Source organism: Acanthaster planci, linkage group LG08 (assembly GCF_054643075.1).
Source record: "Acanthaster planci isolate LZ-2023a linkage group LG08, COTS_SCS, whole genome shotgun sequence".
Lineage (NCBI taxonomy): Eukaryota > Metazoa > Echinodermata > Asteroidea > Valvatida > Acanthasteridae > Acanthaster > Acanthaster planci.
The window spans coordinates 5,765,143-5,787,766 of record NC_141784.1 but is presented as its reverse complement, the minus strand read 5'-3'; the positions used below and the strand labels follow the sequence as shown (position 1 = coordinate 5,787,766).

General features: G+C 39.5%; 1 protein-coding gene across 1 annotated transcript; it reads right to left on the bottom strand.

Moving 5' to 3' along the window:
* Positions 1-6: 6 nt before the first annotated feature.
* Positions 7-21,883, bottom strand: LOC110989645 (disintegrin and metalloproteinase domain-containing protein 10-like). The gene is made up of 15 exons (XM_087139819.1): positions 21,719-21,883; positions 19,359-19,494; positions 15,558-15,676; positions 13,731-13,990; positions 13,124-13,221; positions 12,861-12,984; positions 11,946-12,129; positions 10,068-10,225; positions 9,261-9,444; positions 8,587-8,746; positions 6,901-6,999; positions 5,415-5,502; positions 4,700-4,793; positions 3,887-4,113; positions 7-3,470 (listed from the first exon to the last, which is right to left on the bottom strand). Exons 1-15 carry the CDS (start codon positions 21,783-21,785, stop codon positions 3,213-3,215), a joined length of 2,256 nt encoding a protein of 751 aa, XP_086995945.1. The 5' UTR covers positions 21,786-21,883; the 3' UTR covers positions 7-3,212.
* Between the last annotated feature and the right edge of the window lie 741 nt (positions 21,884-22,624).

Here is a 22,624-nt window from a genome sequence, read left to right as displayed (position 1 = left end):
ACAATGTATGAAGCTCATGCTATTGGTTAGAGGATATTATTCAGAAAAAAACATCCAAAAATCAACATCTGTGCGATGTAGTCAACATTTGTCTCCAACCAACCTTTTTTAATATCAAAGTACTACATAAAGCAAATTTATACATTTACCACCTTGTCATGATTATAAATGCAAAGTACAAAAAGTAAGTACAATAGCAAACGTGGCGTGAAAAAGCCAACAAGTGATGAGAATCAAAAGTACTGTAAACCTGTTCTCATGCTAGTTGAGCTTAGCTGAAATATGACACATTAGCAGTTAGAATGCTGCCCCTTTGTCCAAAGTTCATGGTTACAAAGACACACTGGATGGTCTCAGACCCGAGTAAGACATGATACCGTGTTCAGACTACCAACGCCCAGCTTGACCAGGAGAGACTTAGCTGCAGCTAGGAATGGTACCTGTTGGCTGAGGAAGCCAATACCAAGTGGCTGAAGCTACTTCCCATACATGCCTACATTGCTCACAGCCATAGCTGGTTGTTTGGAACATAGCCTCACTTTGTGGCTCCAGTCTGGTGCATAGATGTCTGCAATTGCTCACAAGTTTAGCTACACAGGAATGTTTGGCACTACGCAAAGAGCATATTACAATTCTGCTGATAACCAAGCTAACCACTGCGCTGGTTAACTAGGCAAGTCACATGCAGAAGATTTTGAGATCCTGGCAGAATAGTTTAATACAACTATCATGAAAGCTCGTGATAAATGCAATCATGACCAACTTGGTACATATCAAATACACCCAAGCAGAGTCAGTTGGAAAAAATTATTCAAGTACCACTAACACCTGAATACATCATACTGCAGAAGGCTTCATGGTTTTCACTTGGACAGCTTTTATCAATTTCTGAAAGGTTATGAATTTATTACACCAGCCATTTCATTTCAAGACCAGCCCTCTACAACTTTTCAACATTAACACTACCCTGTTTTATGTTGTATTAAGAAATAAATACGTGCTTGGCCAATCTTTAATTTGCATTTAAGACCAGCTGAGTAGAATAGATGCGACTAATGCCCAAGCCGCACGCAAAGGCATTACCACCGTTCAGTCTCCTGAGTTGATCTAATGATTAAACGTCAGTTTAAGACTGGCCAAGTACATATTTATTCCCATTCATAACTACCTATGTTAGGCAAAAGAAGTCAGTATACGACGGAGTTCCAACAATTTTGTTCTGGAATTTTACTTTCATTTTCCCAAACAACCCCATCCACTTTATTTTATAGTTGTCTAAAAGAAGCTTCTTATATGGACTTGGCTTGCGAGGTGAGCTGCATGCACACAGACTCTTGACCAATCAGAATCTATTAAACTTTAAACTGTGTCATATCCAGGTGTCAGTGCATGACTGACGCACTGGGCATTATCACATCTCTGAGGGCATTATCAGATATTAATTCACTGTCAAGTTGCACGTTGTTCAATAGGGGAGACTGTCTGAGGTACTTACGGATGCCTTATAACTCAGACTTTAAATTAATCAATTCTCCACGTTGATGTTTGATTTAGGATTTTTCTTATAATTTTTGTGACATATTGATGGTTCATACTTCATGTTGACAGCCACGGTCCATGCCATACTTTATATAGACAATAATTCAATCACCCTTAAATGTACAAATCATAACATGTGATTTCTTTCAAATAAAAAACATAAATTGTATAAGTAAAGTCATACTAACCAACATGCACAACTTCAAAGATTAAGAAACTTCTAATAACATGCTTGGATTGTAGTCTTAAGCCCTGAACTCTTCAAAAGTAAATAATAACCAACAGTACAGAAAAACTATGTGAACAACAAGTTTAAAAATAAAATTAAAATCCCCAAACCCTGAAGCAATATCATATTGCATTTGTTATAATTCTAATAAAAGCAATCCATTGCTTTTCACACACCTGCTGGAAAAGGAGAAAAATATAAAAAGGTCTCGTTGAATTACTTGAAAGACAGAAGGGTGAATGGATGCATTCTAAAGGCATTTCAGTTCAACTACTTTCACTCTGTACAAAGCAGCTAGAATACAAAAGTATGAATTAGGATTCTCTGACGATAACAATATAAAAATTTGAAGACCAAAAATTCAAAAGTACACAGCCGGTACCGGTTGGTAATATCAAACACATATCACAGCATTGGTCAGTCTGATACTCACATTGTGTATGCATAAATCAAGCTTTGCTCATGGCAAGTCACAGATGGTGGCAACAGCACAGACCAATCCAGTTAGCCCCACTCCACTGTTTTCTGACCAATCACAGCCCCACATGTCCCACATGCGTACGCACACAAGTCCATCATGCATGCACACACGTATGATGCATGCGGCTGGAACCTGCAGTGTGGCACTGAAGAGGAACATGTCTTCAGTGCCCACGTGGCCACCGTGCACAGTAGGCTGGGCTTACTGGATTGGTGGTTTCATTCATTTTGATCTCCTTTTTTGAATGCATACTGTACATAAATTCCAGATAGCAGACTTAGTGTGCCTTTGCCATTGGCGACTTGACAAGATCCATCCGAAGAATTTATCCCCAAGTAACGATTCAGTTTTGATGCATGCATACACATATGAACATGAGCCCAAACCTGGCTTAATGAATATCGAGCCCATCCACCGACCATATAAACTCTCTGCCACTCCCAAGTGTTGTCCTAACTAGGTACACTGAACTGGGGTATTGATGAAATAGAACTCATGGCATTGAAACATTGCCGGTATATACAAAGTCTAAAGTTCCCTACAGAGAGAGGCCCTAAGCCTTAAATAGTGACACCCACTGATGGCAAAATAGTAGTTAACCTTCTTTGTAGTGAGACTTCAGTATATTTAATCAAACATTTTCCGGGACATTTGTGAAAGTGATCTGGTCAGTAGAGTGGCTTGTTTTGGCCTTGCAAAAGTCAGTGTAACATTACTGTAAAAATTTCTTAACCTAGGTTACACCATCTAGAGTATGTTTCTTCCTTGTAACTTGGAATTCTTTGAATTATCACATCATTGATCACAAAGGACAGTACCAGTAACAAGATTTTTAAGTCTGAAAGCCCACTGGTTTTTGAAAGATTGGAACAATACCTTTGAATGTCAATGAAAGTGTTTATACTAGGCCATGCAGACAAAATCCTTTGGCATATGAAGCTCAGTATGTTTAAACCCCACAATTTAAAACCGGGTGGCTCTCTTCTCAGCATTGTCCGGATGTTGGTCAAAGGAGGTTGGTGGAGGTGGATCACCGTAGTATCGGCTGCCACGGTTACGCTTCTTCTGGAGCTGAACGTTGGCACTGGCACGGCGCATCAGTTGTTCTTTCTCCTTATGCCAAGGGTTGGTGGTGGGGATAAGCCGTTCACAGACGAAGACAACAAGGATCATGACGATGATCAAGACGACGACAATGATTAGAATCACCCACCAGTTGGCCTGTGTGAATCCAAAATGCAACAGAAAGAGCGTGAGCCCAAAGAATGTAGACCGCAAAGCAGAAATTTCCCATGGTCTGCAGGGTCTTAGATATAGGTACAATGTACTGGTACAAAGCGCCAATTGAATTCAAGTGCCATGCAGCCTGATTTGTTGTCTTTCTTATTTTCCAGGAAGCTCAAAGTCTAAGGACTGTGACATAAGCCTTAAGAGCTGGGGTAAATATGTAATGCCTTGGGTGCCACAGGAAAGAAATTCACAGTGTACAGGCATAAACTGGGAATAAGGAAAACAAGAAAATTCACAAATGATTATGGCTTTGTGCGGTGTTCTCCATTTGTAAGGGCGTACACGAGAAGTAAAACAAACCCCCAAAAAATCTGCTTATTCATAAAAATGTTGCAGGCTGGGTTTACCATGATCCAAGACCATATGACGTCGGTCAGCTGGTCTTCCTCACTGAAGAAGATTTTCCTGATGATGCCTGCTAACGGCCCATCCTCGTTGGCCAGACGACAGGAATCAAAAAAATCACAGTAGCCCATGTAGTCATCACACGGGGACCCCGCATCCTTATACAAGAGCTCCTCGTTTGGTCCTCGGATGTTAATACGAGAAGCGGCGACGCAGGACGCGGGTTGATCTGAGTGTCAGAGATAAAATCAAGACATAATGTTCAGATTTTAATCTTTAACAATAAAACACCATTACTTAATTGATTTTACCATGACATCAGTATTGTCAGTATTTTTGAGATATTCACCACTTCCTGCCGGGGATTCCGGATCCGGACACGTATGCTTTATATGCATGGCCAGGGTCTCCGAACTTGGACAAAGGGAACAGGGCCTTGTGACAAAAGACTGTACTCAGAACTCTCAAAAGTGGAGATAATCCAGCCTTATTTTGAAACAGTATACCAGGGTTTGGGGCATTTAGAGCGAGCGGATTACCACCGGGGACAAAAGCGCTCCACCACCGCAGCGATGAGCCACACAGCATCGCTGCATGCTAATCTGGCCCCTATTGAAAAGAGGTCAGCAGCACACTGTAACATGTATTTACCAAGTCAATCACTGGTCGGTCACACTGTAACATGTATTTACCAAGTCAATCACTGGTCGGTCACACTGTAACATGTATTTACCAAGTCAATCACTGGTCGGTCACACTGTAACATGTATTTACCAAGTCAATCACTGGTCGGTCACACTGTAACATGTATTTACCAAGGTTCTGGCAGCAGATTTCACATTTCTCTGTTTCCGTTGAGCATTGGCATTCTTCTAGATTGTGAATACTGCACACAGATAAGGAACACGCCTACAAAAGACCAAAATATTAATATCTATGAAGTCTAAATTGTGTGAACCATTTCTGCAGGTCATGACAAATTATGAACTGATCATATTTACAGATTGGTAATGAAATCGATTTGTGTATTTTAAAAAAGGGTTCCCTGAGGTAAAGGAAATTATCTATCCACACTTATCCGCACGGTCGTAGTCAAGTACATGTGTATTTTTGAGGGTATTAAGCTAAAGAGGAACGGGCATTGGATGATAAATGCACACAGGCTTAAAAAAATGGATTTCTGTGTGGCAAGGTCAACTAGTTATGTATGATTCTAATGTCAGGATAACGTTAACTTTGTTACCGTGTCAGGAAAAAACCTTGAAAATTAACAACTCCCTGAAGCAGAGTACATCTTTGGAAATACATGTAGTTTATCCACTAATACATTGACTCAGGCCAGCCAGCCGACCCTAGCAAACTTGGTGGTTGAGTGGTTAAGACATCTGTGCTACGTAAGCAGGAAATTGCGAGTTAGAATCCCACCCACATAAGCTGGTGAATTTTTCATAAGGGCAAAACCCATTCTTATAGGTATATATTTGACAACAAACTTGGAATCAAAATCTGGACAAATCAGTTCATAATTACCCCATTGCTGCAAACCTTCCTTCCGTTGTCACATTTGGTACTGTCAGGTCTGGAAACTGCATTACTGCAACGAACACTATTACCAGTGTAGCACGGTTAAGGGAAATACAGCAACTGACCACCGCAAGCAATATTTCAGAGATGAGATTGGAGGAAAATGAAATATCCACAAACTAATCACCAGAGGCTATGAGAGCCCCATAGCAGCGCAGGATCTATGGTATACATTTGCGTTCCCCTACAGGCACTGCATTAACCCTCCTATGCTGAAGTCACTCTTTGGGTCATTTGGTGAACACCTCCAAGAAGCACAGCTGTGTTGTGTTGAGCACTGCATTAACCCTCCTATGCTGAAGTCACTCTTTGGGTCATTTGGTAAACACCTCCAAGAAGCACAGCTGTGTCGTGTTGTGCACTGCACCAACAGTCCCTCACAGGAATATCAGATTGCACTTTTGTGCTGCCCAACAACTGTGCTTCACTGTTTCATGTGCATCATTGTGCAGTAAACCAAATGCAGTGAAGAGGACTGCACAAAAGACCCTGGGTCATTTTGTGCTGGCAATCTACTGTGTACACATTGAACCCGTGCATGTTTGAGTTCCATATCAAAACTACATGCTCACCAGTGACTATGGGCATTTGTGCTGTAAAACCAAAGGAGGGTTAAAATACCCATTTCTTGTGTTCTTCATCAACTTTTATACATAAAAACACCTTAACGGTTAACTCAGGATTTTCCAGATTTCACAAGAGATTGTTTGAAAACTCCCGAAATCAGCAAATTACTGAAGATAAGCTCCTGAAATCAGGAAAACTTCTGACAAATCTCACCCCTGAATATCTACAGATGATGACTGGTATAAACTAACACAAGCACAAGATTCCTACTGTCACTGTCCTCTCAGGTAAAATGTTCTGAATACTGGGGCCTACTCAGTTGCCTAAGGAGACAATGGTTACTTCAATATGTTGAAGATAATAACTCACATTAAACAAGAGGGCAGAGGACTTGGATCATCTCTAAGATGCTGAAAACACGACCACTTTTTCAGAAACACTGCACAGGGAACAAAGTTCTGACGATGCCCATTAACCATGAAATTCCATGCTTAGTTCAGCACTCTCTACTTACAGTGCTCAAACATAAATTCTGCTAATGACGTAAGCAAGTAATCCCTAGTTTCGAGTCCCACTAATGAAGATCTTCCAAGCTGCTGACCTGTAAAATATGATAACAGTCGACGGTAGATAATTCCACTCTGGCTCAAGAATTTTGTTTTGCTCACGGTAAACGAGAGTCAGGAATCTGAGCCTTGCCCAAATGCAAAGTTTCTGTTGTACATCAAGAAGTCATACCTGCGTACCACAGAAATCCTGTCCCTCGTTATAAACCATGAGCAAAATGCACAGCGCCCTCTAATGTTAACGTACCAACCCCTCAGTAACAACTAGAACAGCATAAAGTTTTAGTTAAGGATATGTGCAGTTGGCACTCAAGCTGCATTCATCTTCTGTCTTGCAGACGTGGCTGATAGGTTGGTAGCTGCAAGTCACAGGATCACAGCAATCTCCTTGCTGAGGGCTAACGATAAAAAAAGAAATGTTAGTGTCATTTCGAAAGGATTCAGGTTTTGGTCATCTTGAATTTTCAAGGTAAAGTTTTCATTTTGGGAGCTTCAGAGAAAACTAACAGTGACAAAATAAAAATTTAACACAAAGTCTGCCAGTTTCGGCAGCGAAAAATTTCAAATTCGAAGTAGATTATATCGAATTGTTTTAAACAGCATTAAAAACACCGAAAGGGAGGTTCGGAACCCAAAATAGTCCGGCACCATTCCATTTAACAGATTACACTGAATGTGATCGATTCAAGGACCAAGAGAGAAAAATGGCCACCCTGTGAATAAAGTCAATTGGAAATAAGAACAAACCACTGGAGGTCCTGTATCTAGATGTCTTGCTACTGCCAAGCCAGACCAACCTGACACTAGTACAGCAAGAAAATGGCAACAGCACGGTTGTTGTTCTAAACATAAACTGCAGTTTTGACGGTCCAATGCAATACCTCTGTTGTGCACTGATGTATGTTTGTTTGCAGTTCTTTCCTCAAGATGTTTAGCCACGCTAATGTCAATACAATGACAGAATTGGAAGGTATACAAATGTACATGGATTCATATTCAGTACTACCACAGAACGGCACTTAGAATAGTGATAGCACAGCAGATCCCATGCAGGGAATGGTTGCTGCCATGCCAAAGTGAATTTGCAAAGCAGGATGGTTGTAGACATTCTGCTATCACTGTGTTAAATATTAATAGCTCAAATAACTTGAGTTCAACTTTTGAGTGTCTGTTTACTATTAAATGTTCAATACAAGGAGCTTGAAATACCTTTGGTTCTTTCATTTGGTTGAAAAATTTATTTGTCTTTCAAAGGGCGACACTATTTTCAGGGAACTTGGATTAAATTTCTTGCCAATCTGGTTAGCTTCATCACAAGCAGTATTATTTTGGCTGAAAATGTTGACTTTTGAAAATGACACTATACATCAACCAAATTTGATTCACGGCCAAACACCATTAATGCTGACTCCTTTGTGTGTTTTGATACATCTGATGTTTTGATGTATATTTAGTACAGCAACCTTATATTTTGCAACCCTCCGGGGCACTGCCACAGCATGACGTTTGCTACAATGGGCTACGTACAGTGATCAAGTTCAACAGACCTTTTTCATGTGGAAACCATTTTTGATCTTGTTCCCTGAATGTCTCATATTCAATGTATGGTTAACTTGGGTGGTATCAGACTATTTGGGGTTCCAAGTCTCGCTTTGCTTGTTTTTTAAATGTGGTTTAAAACATTTAGATATAATGTATCACAAATTGTAAATTATTCTAAATGTAAACTGGCATCATTATAACAAACTTTTACTTCATTTCTATTATTTAGAACAATAGAATAAGAACCTCAGGTTTCAAAAATGATAAGTTAACCTCATGTTCAATTCAAGATGGCCGACACATGAATACAGTCGTTACACAGTCTGTCTCCATAGACTTCTCAGACTTTTGAGGTGTGCGCACACAACAAACTGGGGATGATCATGGATAGATTTCTTGTAAAAGTGTCTGCAGGTTTTCTGGTGCTAACCAGTTCCACTCACCTACACATGGCTGTGCTTGTTAGCTGGCAAGCATTAACTCTGTTATTTTCAGCATTCTGTGCAATACAGCATGAATCCTCGCACGTCTCTTCGTAACCGCAATCGCACATTTCATTCTCCTCCACGATGCCATTACCACAAAGCGTGACACTTGATTGCTCTAAGAAAGGCCAGACAAAGACCAAATGTTCTAGTAATGCAGCTACATTCCATTCAGGTCTTGAAATGTAAGACATACTGGTATACCAAAAATCACAAATCAGATATGAGTTTTAACGCCAAACTCATTTTTGCAAATTGACAAAGGGGTTCCATCATCTCATCTGGCTAAATTACTAACACGCTCACACCCTGGTGAAAATAAGCTAGGGAAAAATCAGATAAAAAATGCCACTCGTGGATTCCAGTCAAGGAATGACAACTTGAAATGCTGTCAGTACAAAAATCTGGCACCAAGTCTTGATAGTATTTCTGGATTGTAAATAAATGACAAGAAATTGTCTGGAAGTATCTCAAACTGGGGAATTATTCTGGTTCAAGGTGAAGTGTTTCTTTAGAGCAAATGAACCCATTTTTAACAAATCTACTAGTTTCCAAATGGACCACATCGCCATAAACAGCTTCTGTTTCAACTCTACTTATTCCAAGGTTCTAAGCAGAGAATCTAAACTCACCCACAAAGCAGTTTCTCTTACTGACTCCCATAAAGACAGACCTCAGGACTCGGGTAATCTCATCGATGCTACAAATGGAAAAGTCGTCATTGTTGGCCAGGACACCAGACGAAGCGTGAGCAAACATGAGATAGTTACCGCTCGTGCCCCCGGGAGAACAAACCTGGTTATCCGTGGGGTCATGCTGCCAAAAGGACAAATTCCACTTTAAACATATGCATGTGTAATTGAACAAACAGAACAACTGCATGGACCATTTCAAAACACTGTTGGGCACAAGAAGTTGCTGATGAGGAAGTAACTAACCAGTCAACATCTTACCATCCACATGCAATCATTGGTTGAGAAACTTCGGGAAGTTCATTTCTAGAAATTAATTTTGTCTAGAAATGAATTTTCTAGTTACTGCTTACTCAGAAAATTGTGCTGTGGTCTCAGAGAACTATGAAATTTTAAACAACTTTCTGCTCAGATAAACTTTTTTTCATAATGCAGTATACCCACAGTGGCCTCATCCACATTATGAATATGCACACCTCGCATTAGCATGAACATTGTGACAGCAATTCTCTCACTGACACTCTTCTCTGACACCATTCTCTTCAAAACCTCTTTACTATTTGCAAATCTCTCCACCTTCTTTTGATTCCAAATTGTGACATAAAAAATTCCATCTTCACAGCAGCTATTGAGGTTGTATATAGTACTATGCTATAAATGACAACAGCTTAAAGAGACATGATTCCACTTGCTTGTTTCATGCAAGTAGGCTGCTTGAACTCTTGTCACGCTTTAACATTGTCTTACATTGGATCCAAAGCTGTGCCCGATCTCATGCGCCAACGTGTTGTGTGACATCAACGGTGGCACATAGGATCCGTAGTTGTTGATGGTGACAATACCAGTGTTGAGGGTCGTGTCACGGCTGCTCAGTTTTGGTGCACAAAGACCACCAGTGCTACCAGCTACAGAAACAAGATACAAACAATTGTTTCAGACAGTTAGTGTGTTTGGACGACTCCTAAGCTTTTTAAGACCTCTGAAATGCTGTTCCAATGCCTGACTTAGATTCCAACATGTAACCAAATCCTGATGCATTGATTTTCTGTGACAACCAAGGCAAAAAATATATTCCAAGTAATCTTGTAGTTGAGACCATCACAAGACCATACACATGACCACACACAAGACCACACACAACAGACACAAGACCAGTCACAAGACCAAACACAAGGCCAGTCACAAGAACAGACACAAAATCAGACACAAGACCAGTCACAAGAACAGACACAAGACCACACACAAGACAGACACAAGACCACACACAAGACAGACACGAGACCAGTCACAAGACCAGTCACAAGAGCAGACACAAGATTAGACACAAGAACAGACACAAGAGCAGACACAAGAGCAGACACAAGATTAGACACAAGACAGACACGAGACCAGTCACAAGACCAGACACAAGAACAGACACAAGAATAGACACAAGACCAGACACAAGACAGACACAAGACAGACACAAGACAGACACAAGATAGACACAAGATAGACACAAGACCAGTCCCAAGAGCAGACACAAGAGCAGACACAAGATTAGACACAAGACAGACACAAGACCAAACACAAGGCCAGTCACAAGAACAGACACAAGACCACACACAAGACAGACACAAGACCAAACACAAGACCAGACACAAGACCAGACACAAGACCATGCACAAGACCAGACACAAGAGCAGACACAAGACCACACACAAGATAGACACAAGACCAGTCACAAGACCAAACACAAGGCCAGTCACAAGAACAGACACAAAATCAGACACAAGACCACACACAAGATCAGTCACAAGAACACACACAAGACCAAACACAAGACCAGACACAAGACCAGACACAAGACCATGCACAAGACCAGACACAAGAGCAGACACAAGACCAAACACAAGGTTAGATAAAAGACCAGACACAAGATCAGACACAAGACAGACACAAGACCAAACACAAGGCCAATCACAAGAACAGACACAAGACCAAACACAAGACCAGACACAAGACCAGACACAAGACAGACACAAGACCAGTCACAAGACCAGTCACAAGAGCAGACACAAGATTAGACACAAGACCAAACACAAGATTAGATAAAAGACCAGACACAAGACCAGACACAAGATCAGACACAAGACAGACACAAGACCACACACAAGGCCAGTCACAAGACCAGACACGAGACCAAAAACACAAGATTAGATACAAGACCAGACACAAGATCAGTCACAAGAACAGACACAAGACCAAACACAAGATTAGACACAAGACCAGACAGAATATGAGTCACAAGACCAGACACAAGACCAGACACAAGGCCATTCACAAGATCAGACAACAGACTAGTCATGAATTGAGTCATGAGATAGGAGTCATGAAGGCGTTAGGGTACCAAGGAAAATTAACCAGCCAATGGTCACTGATTGAACTTAGAACCAAGGTGTCAACTATTCAACCAATGGCAATTTCTACTCATACAGTAATTTCTCCCCGACCCCTGTTCCAACCTTCACAAAATTCTACACATAGATAATTCAGACAAGTCAATTTTGAATATCAGAATCTCAGATGTAAATGTACACTTCCTTCTCTTGCCAGACAGCACTGTATTCGTTTTTCACAACTCACCTACATCGGTTGCAATCCATGCCAGGCCAAGTACGCCATTAGCAAAGTCTCGGTTAGTAAAGGTGTAAGCTAGGCAGTACGCACTGAGGTCACCATTGGATGCATAATCTAAGTACTTCTCCACACCGAGGTTTTCATCACGGAATGGGTACTCAGGAGAATTCCGATCTGCCTCTGTGTAGATCTGTAACATCAAGAGGAAAAACATCAAACGTGAAGCATTGTTAAAAACCTAATCAAGATGAGTGGTCAGCCTCTTTTGGGCATTATTTTTGTGTGCTTTGTATGCTTGTGAAGATGACAAAAAATTGACTGACCCAAAACAATGCTCCAGCTTGAAACTTATCCATGAGACACATTAAAGGGAAACCGAATGTTTATGCATGTGGCAATCAATGAATGTCATGTACCCACAAGAGATATTCAAATCAGATTAGGCTCAAGTTGACTGAAATCCATTTTTCACCTCTTGATCTTTTCAAAACTCTGAATGTGAAAAAAAATTCCAGACAGAACTTTTTTCTCTTGAAAGTGATTTCAAACTTAAAGATTTGTATGGCAGACATACAAGTACATGCAGGATGAAGGTGAGTGGCAGTACAATGTATCTCTTCCGTGAGTGGCAGTCTCAAAAGAAACATTTCGGTCATTGTAATAGATTAATGGAATGAAACACCACATGCATTACTCCAGTGGTAATTATACCCACTTGCGTTCCTGACTTTGGGGTGCACACATACATTTTGGCAAGACTCGGCTCCCTCTTGGTGGTTGAAAAAGGTGCACTGCAGTAATACCTTCTAATTTTGGTTATGAGTTATCTATAGGCTTGTTAACTCAATAAAAAGTTACTCCAGCAGCGAATAAAGCGACTTGCTGTGGCCAAGGATTTAATACTGGTATGTGGCACAATACCCTGATTTTGGCAACTGCAAAGTTGATATCTGTGTAGTCTCCAAACGTTGTCCTTGAGTAAATCTGGCTCGCCGCTTGCACGTGATCTCCAATCTGCCTTATGACGGCTAGTTTACTCCCAAATCTGTGACATCAACATTTTAAACGGAAAGGGAATTGTCTCTTTAAGTTAAGACTGACAATATACCTGGTAAATGATTCACGGTAAATGGCACACAGTGGCAGATCAATGATTCACATAAAAAGTAATCGCATTGACTTACCGTTCAAAGAATTCAATGTCTGTTCTGATGAACAGAGTGCAAGTCTGAGCAGATGGTGCTTGACGTTTATGACGAGCAAAGTACGATGAACTATCACCCTAGGAGAAAAATGGCAACAAAGAATCTCTGTTTCTTGACAAACCGATGTAAAACTGATGTCAACAGAATGGTACATCGCTACACCAGAAATGTGATAGATGGATACATGGAAGAGTAACAAAGAAAAATGCATGAAGCAAACTATTTACAATTATTCCTTATGTTTTAGAACTCATGAGCGAAAATTTTACAAAGTACCAGTCAAAAGCAATGAACTCCTGTTGCAATTTTGGCTGGTAACATCAGTTCACGAGTGTTCTGTGCTGAATAATGTCATTTAAACTAGCTGCTTGAACCGGCTGCTCAATGATAGCAGTTAAGCTTGATCCCGAAAAATTCCTCACTTCGATTTACAGCATTTTGAACAGCTTTGGTCAAGTCATACTTCACAGTAAAATCTGCCCAACTTTTTGGCGAATATGCCACTAGTTAACACTGATCACAAAGTGGATTTCTAGAACCACAAGGCTTCCCAGCACAACCAGAAAATCAGACTGAAGGCTCTTACTCTGTCCTCCATTTTCTCTTCTTTCTGCATCTCTTTCAGTCTCTCTTCCATCCGTTTCTGGATTTGGCCGACCATGCCACAACCACTGGAGCCCAGAGAGGAGTAGTCCACATCCTTGGCCTCGTAGATGACAGAGTGAGAGTCTGGATTTTTCATGTAGTTGGCAGCAGGTTCCACAGAGTAAACCTCCTCCCCAACGTGAATCTTGCCTTGGAAGAGGCCATCCACAATGGAACCATGGCAATAGCTCCCTGTCTCACCTTTGGAGTGACGTTGATCAAAAGTAGTCAATTGGAGACTAAACGTAACAAAATTTCTAAAGATATTATACATGTACCAAGCAACCAACTGAATTTTTTGGCTCATGTCCATAAACACATGAGTCATGACATTTGGCCCCTACTGGACAAACTTCCAATTTACTTCTTTTCACAAGCTCTTGTTTGTTAAAAAAGCTTTTTTTTTTAACAAGCTCTTTTTAACTTTGGGCACTGGACAATGTTACCTTTAAAACTGTTTGTTAAATATTCACAGTCACAAAACATGCAATACAGATACATGAAATACAAAACTACATACATCACTTAAGAGTTAACCCATGTTTGAGTCGCCCATTTACACTACAAAACAGCACTGATAAAAACTGCCTTTGTTGACAACACCCTGATTAAGTTAACAAAAGGGCTTTACAAATTCAATCATGCATGACCACCTCCTGCCTCAGGAATTTCTCTTTATTCCTTGAACAAATTTGGAAAGTGTTGATTTCATGGCCATCCACTTCATACATGGGGGAAAGGCGTATACAGCAACAAGGCGAAATCATCAGTGCCTTTAAAGCAACTCCTGCGCAGGTGTTCACAGGAATTATAAAGCAATTGTAGATGAAGTACATGTCATTTTTCAGTTTGTGCATTTCACGGTACATAAATGTACATGTACAGTGGGACGTTGCGTGGGTTGGGTGTTGACGGGAATTAACGAGCGTCAGAATCAATGCAGTGTGTGAAAACGAGTCGTCGGCAGCATGGAGGACCATGACAATTTACACTTGTCTACATGTACACAATCAAAAATGTCAAAAGACTGTGTGTGTTACACAATCAATTTTTGTTGAGCAGGTAAATATTGAATCAATTCCTTATACATGTACCAATTGAAACAGCTGCTTGTCTTATTCCTCACAACAGAGCCATCAAGACTGCTATACATGTTTTTAACTACATGTACATCTTTAGATTTACACAGTAGAGGGCAGTATTTTGATGTTTTAAACAAAATGACATGTATTTCCATTGCATGCTAAGGACAAAAAAAAATCCGAGTGCCACTTGGGTCTGTTCCAAACTTTAACCACACCTTCCAATGCCTCACAGGAGAAGACTTTTTTTTCCATTCCAAGAAATTCTTTCCCAAATCCCTAGAGTTGGGAACCAATTCAACTTTTGCCACAACAGGCAATCAGTGCAACCATGAACAGATTTCACATTAAATTTCCCAAATGTTGGGAAGCGTTGCTCACCACTTTCTCAGCTATTTATTCTTGAAGCCCTGGCAAAAGTGGTAACGAAAAGCCATCAAATAGTTTGTGTCCATGTTACATCACTGTCCAATTTTTCTTAAAGATATACTGAACATTTTCAAAGTTCTGAAATGAATGAAAGAAGCACCCGTACAGATCATCTGCGACTGCTAAGAAGTCACGCACGTGTCCCAGTTACATAAAATGACCCCATCATCAGTGGTACATGGCTTTATTTTGAGGCTCAAACTTGATCCCTTTTCCTGATGTAATGGCTCTCATGACAACCCTTGGAGGAAACTTACCTGCCAGTTCCCCACTGTAAAAATAATTGACTTCCGGAACTTCGTCTCCATTTGAGGTTTCCAGCGTAACACTTGGTAAAAACACACTTGTATCCCGCTTTAACCGAAGGTGGAAATCTCTGTTAAAAAGGAACAGAATCCACAAACAATAATTGTGACAAACTCAGACAAATTTCTGACATCTAACATGGAGATCCTGTTCATAGGAAAATGTGTACTTGTTGAGAAACCATTTACTTACTTTTGATACTGTATTTCAACACAAGCTTACCCCTGAAAAATTGAAGTTAAAGGATATGTACAAACCAATATACATGTGCATGTATCATTGGTTTCATTGGGGATTTTAAGATTCAAGAAGGTTCAGCGAAAGAGTAAAGAATGAAGCAATATACCAGTGCATGTATCAATTTCCTTATGAAAGTGCAGTGCATGTACATCCAACTACAGTTTAGAAGCACGGTTCAAATACATGTACACATGGAACGTACTGCATGTACACTGCACATGTACATTTGGAACCTTCTCAAGGACCCAACCATTATTCAAGGTACCATACAAGTGAAAAATAAAATGTCTTTGAACATCCTCATTCTATGTGTACTTCAGAAAAAAATACATGTTTTCAAAGTTATACACAATATGTAATACTACACGTATGTACTGAACATGTTCATAAAACCTGTAGTATCACTAAGATACATGTACATGTATATCTGCTCATACAAACTGTAGTATCACTAAGATACATGTACATGTACATGTATATCTGCTCATACAAACTGTACATGTAGCATCACTAAGATACATGTACATGTATATCTGCTCATACAAACTGTAGTATCACTAAGATACATGTACATGTACATGTATATCTGCTCATACAAACTGTACATGTAGCATCACTAAGATACATGTACATGTGTATCTGCTCATACAAACTGTAGTATCACTAAGATACATGTACATGTATATCTGCTCATACAAACTGTAGTATCACTAAGATACATGTACATGTTTATCTGCTCATACAAACTGTAGTATCACTAAGATACATGTACATGTATATCTGCTCATACAAACTGTAGTATCACTAAGATACATGTACATGTATATCTGCTCATACAAACTGTAGTATCACTTAGATACATGTACATGTATATCTGCTCATACAAACTGTAGTATCACTTAGATACATGTACATGTATATCTGCTCATACAAACTGTAGTATCGCTAAGATACATGTACATGTACATGTATATCTGTTCATACAAACTGTAGTATCACTAAGTCTGCTCATACAAACTGTAGTATCACTAAGATACATGTACATGTATATCTGTTTAGTTTCATCAAATCAGATAATTCTGCAAATGAGGAAGTTACTGTTTATTCAATATGCAATGCAATGCACACACTATTCATAAAACACTACTCATACTGTCTTTAACAGCCAAATTGCAATCTCTGAGCTTTTTAAACTATAATAAATGGCAATTATTTCTAGACAAAGAAAAACAATCTGAGGACCTGGAAAAATTGCCCTCTTCCAGGCAAGCAACCCCTCCGTCAACAAGCAAGTACTATATTATTATTTCACTTGATGTTAAATTTCAATTGCGCTTAGGGCCTGATCTTGGGAGTTCCTTCTGCCGTAATCCAGCGACTGTCAACAGTGGCTTGGACTGTTTCATCATCGGACAGTCAAGGGGGAAATTCCCAGTTATCCCTGAGGGTGTGGGCTCCTGTCCAATCTGTGGTCCGTGCAAGGGAGGGGGGACAGAGAAAGGAAGACGGAGCCGGGTTCTCTGTCACTAACTCATATTGCTGGATCTTGGCCAGGAAAATCAAACCCCCCATGTTGGAATTACAAAAACATAGTCATTTTCACAATATCGTAACAGCAGCGCACAGAGATAAGAAGTATACCATCTTGTTGGAGAGCTAAGATAAATTGCAGATTTAACTCCATGAAGTATACTTTGACTCATGGACAAAAATCAACATCACTACCATATGCTATTTTAACTTTACTCCAAGTGTAATTAACATTACACCGTACACATACGTACTGGGAAACAATAGAGGGACATAACCGTGCGAATGCCACAAAGCCGCTATTTATCAAAAACAGTGCATGGCATCATGATATGAAAATGTATAATATAACAATTACATGCATCAGCTAGGAAACAGTTAAGACAAAATACGCGAATTTTTTCCAGCAGCCAGAAGTCCAAATGAAAATAAAAGAGAAATTAATCATTACAAAATGAGATTTGACAGCAAATAAGCAGCTGCACCGGTACATTTTCAGCGTACAGACAACAGAAAATGGAAAATTCAAAACATGTACTTGTACAAGTGGAAATTGTAATGTGTGATAGATAAAAATCAGCAAGCAATGGATTACGACAAACAGCTGTCGTACATGTACATGTACCGGCACAGTATAGTATGTAACTTCCAAAACTTCTCACATGGCCACATCACAATAGAGTGACAAATCCTATCACAAAATGTAAGGTGAAAAGTCACATTACAACACCCCTAGGAAGATGTTCATTTGATTATTACATGTAATTACACTGTAATAATTGTCACAGGGCCTGCACGTACTGTACGTGTATAAATGAGAGGCAAAAGTCAACATTTTCAGGGTTTGAAAGTTCGACTGGACTGCTAGACCACCTTGGATAAATTTGGAGTTGGTGTCACACACACCCACGATGACATAAGTCGCATCTTGTTTTGGCCAGTACAGCTGCTGTTGATTTGAAACAATAGCCATGAAGCCATCTCGCACAACTGGTTCCAATTTTAAAGTTTTCTGATGAATTCCATTTGTAAGGAAATTTGAATCAACTTTGAGCAAATTTCAAATTTGGAGGGGGCTTTTTTCTGTCCCTGCAGGTCATGTTGACCTGATAATCCAAGATGATTTAATTCAAGAATTCTGCATTTCAAATTAAGTATGTACACCAACTTCTAATAAAAACTATGCAAAATTGGATTAGCTACTGTACATTTGTAGCAGAAGTGAGGGCTCAATAATCAATGCATGAATCAGCAACTTTGTGAAGTTCTAAAATATCCAGCGAAACAGGGTGGGGGTTTGAAGGTACCTGGAGGGTACCATGGGGGTCCAGTCCCTGGGGGTGAAAGAGCAAAAAATCCAAGAGGGCAGTTCCTACAGACTGGTACTGGTACCTAGGGCATCTGCCATGGTGCATTGTAAATTGAATCAAATGCTGGATAAGTTTTAGGAAATCTCACTGTGTTAAGAGGAAACAGGAATCTAGTGGTTCACATTAACAAAGTGCAGGACCATCCAAAATAACCCTTGAATCAGGAAATTTGTGGGGAAGCTCCCCAAGATGAAACCTCTTTCCGCATCACAATCACCTAAACTATTAAATCTCTCTGGAATACATGTACTTTGCTAAAATCTTTATCTCAAAATCTCCCAGGAAACAAATGAGATATTTTTCAAATGTCATTGGATGAAAAATAGGGCGAAGAATGAAAGAAAATAAGCTTTACATTACATAATCCTGATATAATTCTCCTGCTTGATTGTTGGGAATTTCAAGTCAATGTGGTTCAAGAAAATATGAATAAAAATCAGCATAAAAATAAAACTTTACATTAAAGAAATCTGGGGTTAGTTTGAACCAATTACAATTTCATGCTGAACACAGTGCACTGTTTCGCATGGTGGCACCTACAGTACGTACAGGTTTACTGATGTATACAATTTTCATTAATTGAAGCAATAATTTTGGGAGCCATTTTCTTACCTGCTGTGAGCTGTAAATTTCAGTTCAACGTTAGATTGCTCCAGTGATCTGACTGCTCTTCTATGCTGCTGATGTACTGCTTCCAAGTCATAGTTTAACATCTCATAATGACGGATGAAAGGACTTAGTGTTGGTGCTATGGATCAAAAACACAGGTAGTAAACCATTTAGGTCATTCCACGAGTAGACTCTTCATTCAACTGTGCAGTGTACAATGTATCAGCCTTAAAGTGGATGGTGTGTGGACTGTCATCATGAGGAATATGAAAGGACGGTGAGTGCTAAAAGCTCAAATATTTCAGAAAATAGTCAGTCACATGGTCAACCAACATTCATGATGACGTTCAGCGCAATTTTGACCCTTGCAAAAAAATTTTGTACTCCCGAGTTGATTATTCTATGAATGGATTGCTGTAAAAGGCAAATCAACTCTAGAGGAAGTACAATAAATTTAGACGAGATACAAGATTGCACTGAACAATGATAAACAACCAATCAATTTTGATTAGCCTAAACAGTATGAAAACTGGAAGGCACACGGGTGCCGTTTGGTTTCTAGAAGTAGGAGCCTAGTAAATATGCATGTATATGGCAGCTTTAACCCTGCGTCGTTGTGGTTGGGGTAAAAGTTCCAAGTGCTACTCTTGGCATACAAGTATCAAACACTTAACATCTTGAACATGGCAAGAGAGTCAAGAAAATCCATCTTCCATTTAAATAAAAGACTAAACTAGCAGTTCCTTTAACTTAAGTTTTCGGCTTACAATAAAGATTGAGGGAAAAAGTTCCATTGAGTATTTGGACATCACTTGACACCCCGTGCACCAGTGTGGTAACAAGTCATTACATTTGGTGAGTCGAGTCAAGTCATTTTAACATTGTGGCTCAAGGCAATTCTTAAGGCCAAGAAGTCGAATCAAGTCACTCTAAGTGGTCAAGTCGAGTCAAGTTTCAAGCTTGAGTCAATTTGAGTCAAAAACTTTGGAACAAAATACAATAAAAACACAATTACATGTACTGTACATGTGAGTCATTTTTTTATATTTTTATTTTCATTCAAACATACTGAAAATAAATTTGGGTGACATGTATCTAGCCAACTAAAATTTTGCTTTAAATTTTTTTGAGACTCGAGTTTCATAAGCTTGTACTCGAGGCAAGTCTCCACGAAAGATTCGAGTTGAGTCATTTGGTCGCAGAGACTCAAGTTGAGTTGAGTCATTCACCTGTCAGGACTCAAGTCGAGTCGCTAAAAATATTGTGACTTGAGTCGAAACATTGACTGGAGTCATTACAATTCTGCTGTGCACCAACCCTATGAACACATGACAGTAGAGTGCACATCACAACCCGGGGACTGTCCATATATTTGGAGAAGTCCCTTTATTTAAAGATAAAATCAGTCCCCGGAAAGAGAGAATGTCTCTCTGAATGGGGACATTTTCATCTGGGGATCCTTTTAATACCACAGTGACTGGATTCAACAGAAGAAAATACCCAAGGCTGCTATTTAAAAATTCTACCATTTACTTCTAGGATTACAAGCAGGAGACTGCAATGGTGAGGAAAAGACCGTATCAAACAAATTTCTGAAAACCAATTCTTTATGATGTAGCTAATCAAGCAACATGGCACAATTTTGATAAAACTTAAATAGGCCTAAGTACTGTAAATATAAATGGGAAATGTGGGAGAAAAAATTGATAATAGAATGTGGATATTTTTTATCTAAGCCCAAACTTGGGAAAAAGTCCCCAATTAACTCTCCTTCAAGGGACTGATTTTATCCTTTTATAATATAAAGGGACTTGTCCGAATACAGGGACAGTCCCCGAGTTGTGATGTGCGCCTCTACAGTATAAATGAGACTGGTCTGAAATATTTAACTTTTAAGTTTTTTCTGAGCAAAAATGTTTTCACCGCTAAATTTGGCTTTTTAGGATATTTCATCTCTTTCTGATGGCTAATAAAACCACACTGCAAAGGAAAAATAGGGAAATGGAACTCTGAGTCTTACCGGACCACCAGATTCAGAAATTTAATTTCCAAATTTTCACTGAATAGGCCTACATTGTACATACATGTATGTAAGCCTGTATGTAAACGAAAACTATCGCAATATAAACAGACAGATGGCACCTTGTTGGTTTGAAAACAATGAAAAAACAACGGCTAATGTCCGGAAACTGGGCTAACGATCTTTCTTCAGTACGGTCCACCATCCATTGCAGCTAGCTGCGTGTGGTCGTAAAAAAAACGGCAGACCTACTGAGGACTGATATTTTACAATGTAGGCTAGTTAGGAGATGAAAACAATCGATTTATTTTGCCAAACCAAAGTCGACTTATTCTTGAGTTACCTTTTGAAGCACCAGATTCCCATGATGTAAGAAGAATTAAAGCAAAAATTGTCTTTGCCCGAGACATGATTCGTAGATTTTGTAGATTAGAACATCGCAAAAACGCTGGACGTGCAATTCTCGTGAGCAACTCAACCTCTCGTCCTTTGGCAAAATCGGTTAGACTGAAGTTGATATGTATCGATACAACTATTGCACTTTTAAGATTCGATATTTTACATTAACGTAGCAAGGCTCAAAGAGATCGATGATTCATTTTGATACAGTCGAAAAAAGTAGCCTTCCAGTAGTATCGATACTGGAGAAAGTGACACATCCATTAAATTTAAATAACAAGGGCCGGGATCAGGAAACGCCCGGCCCCCTTTCGGAGACCGACTCTTTGCTTTGTTTGAAATGCTGCGTCGGTGGTGACGATGCATGGGATCTAGACCCAATCCAAACAGAGAAACAGAACTTATGAATTAACGAATATTTTCTTCTGAGCATCTCAATAATAGAAGCAAATTTTATTGTTATTTGTCTATCAAAAAACGTTGCAATTTAGTGTCTCAAGCCAACTGTTCATTCATTCATTGCTGGTTTATTATTAAAATCTCAGTAGTAGCCAAAGGCTGAATTGCTGAGATTTTTACAATTAGACATTAAAATACAAGAATTACAATATTAACACAGGGTTAAATATCGCACACAACCACAAAAACTGAAAAAGGCGCTCCGATCAACAGAGGCTGGCACATGCACAACCCATTCGGGACTCACGGCCGAAAAGCGGTCATTGGCACACAATAAAAACCCCACAAAAACATTAAACGTTGTTTTAAATGAAGGCAAGAGTGTAAAATAGGGTTAATTACAATTATTTAAAAGTTGAGCAAAATAAAGTATGAGACTTTTCTTAAATTG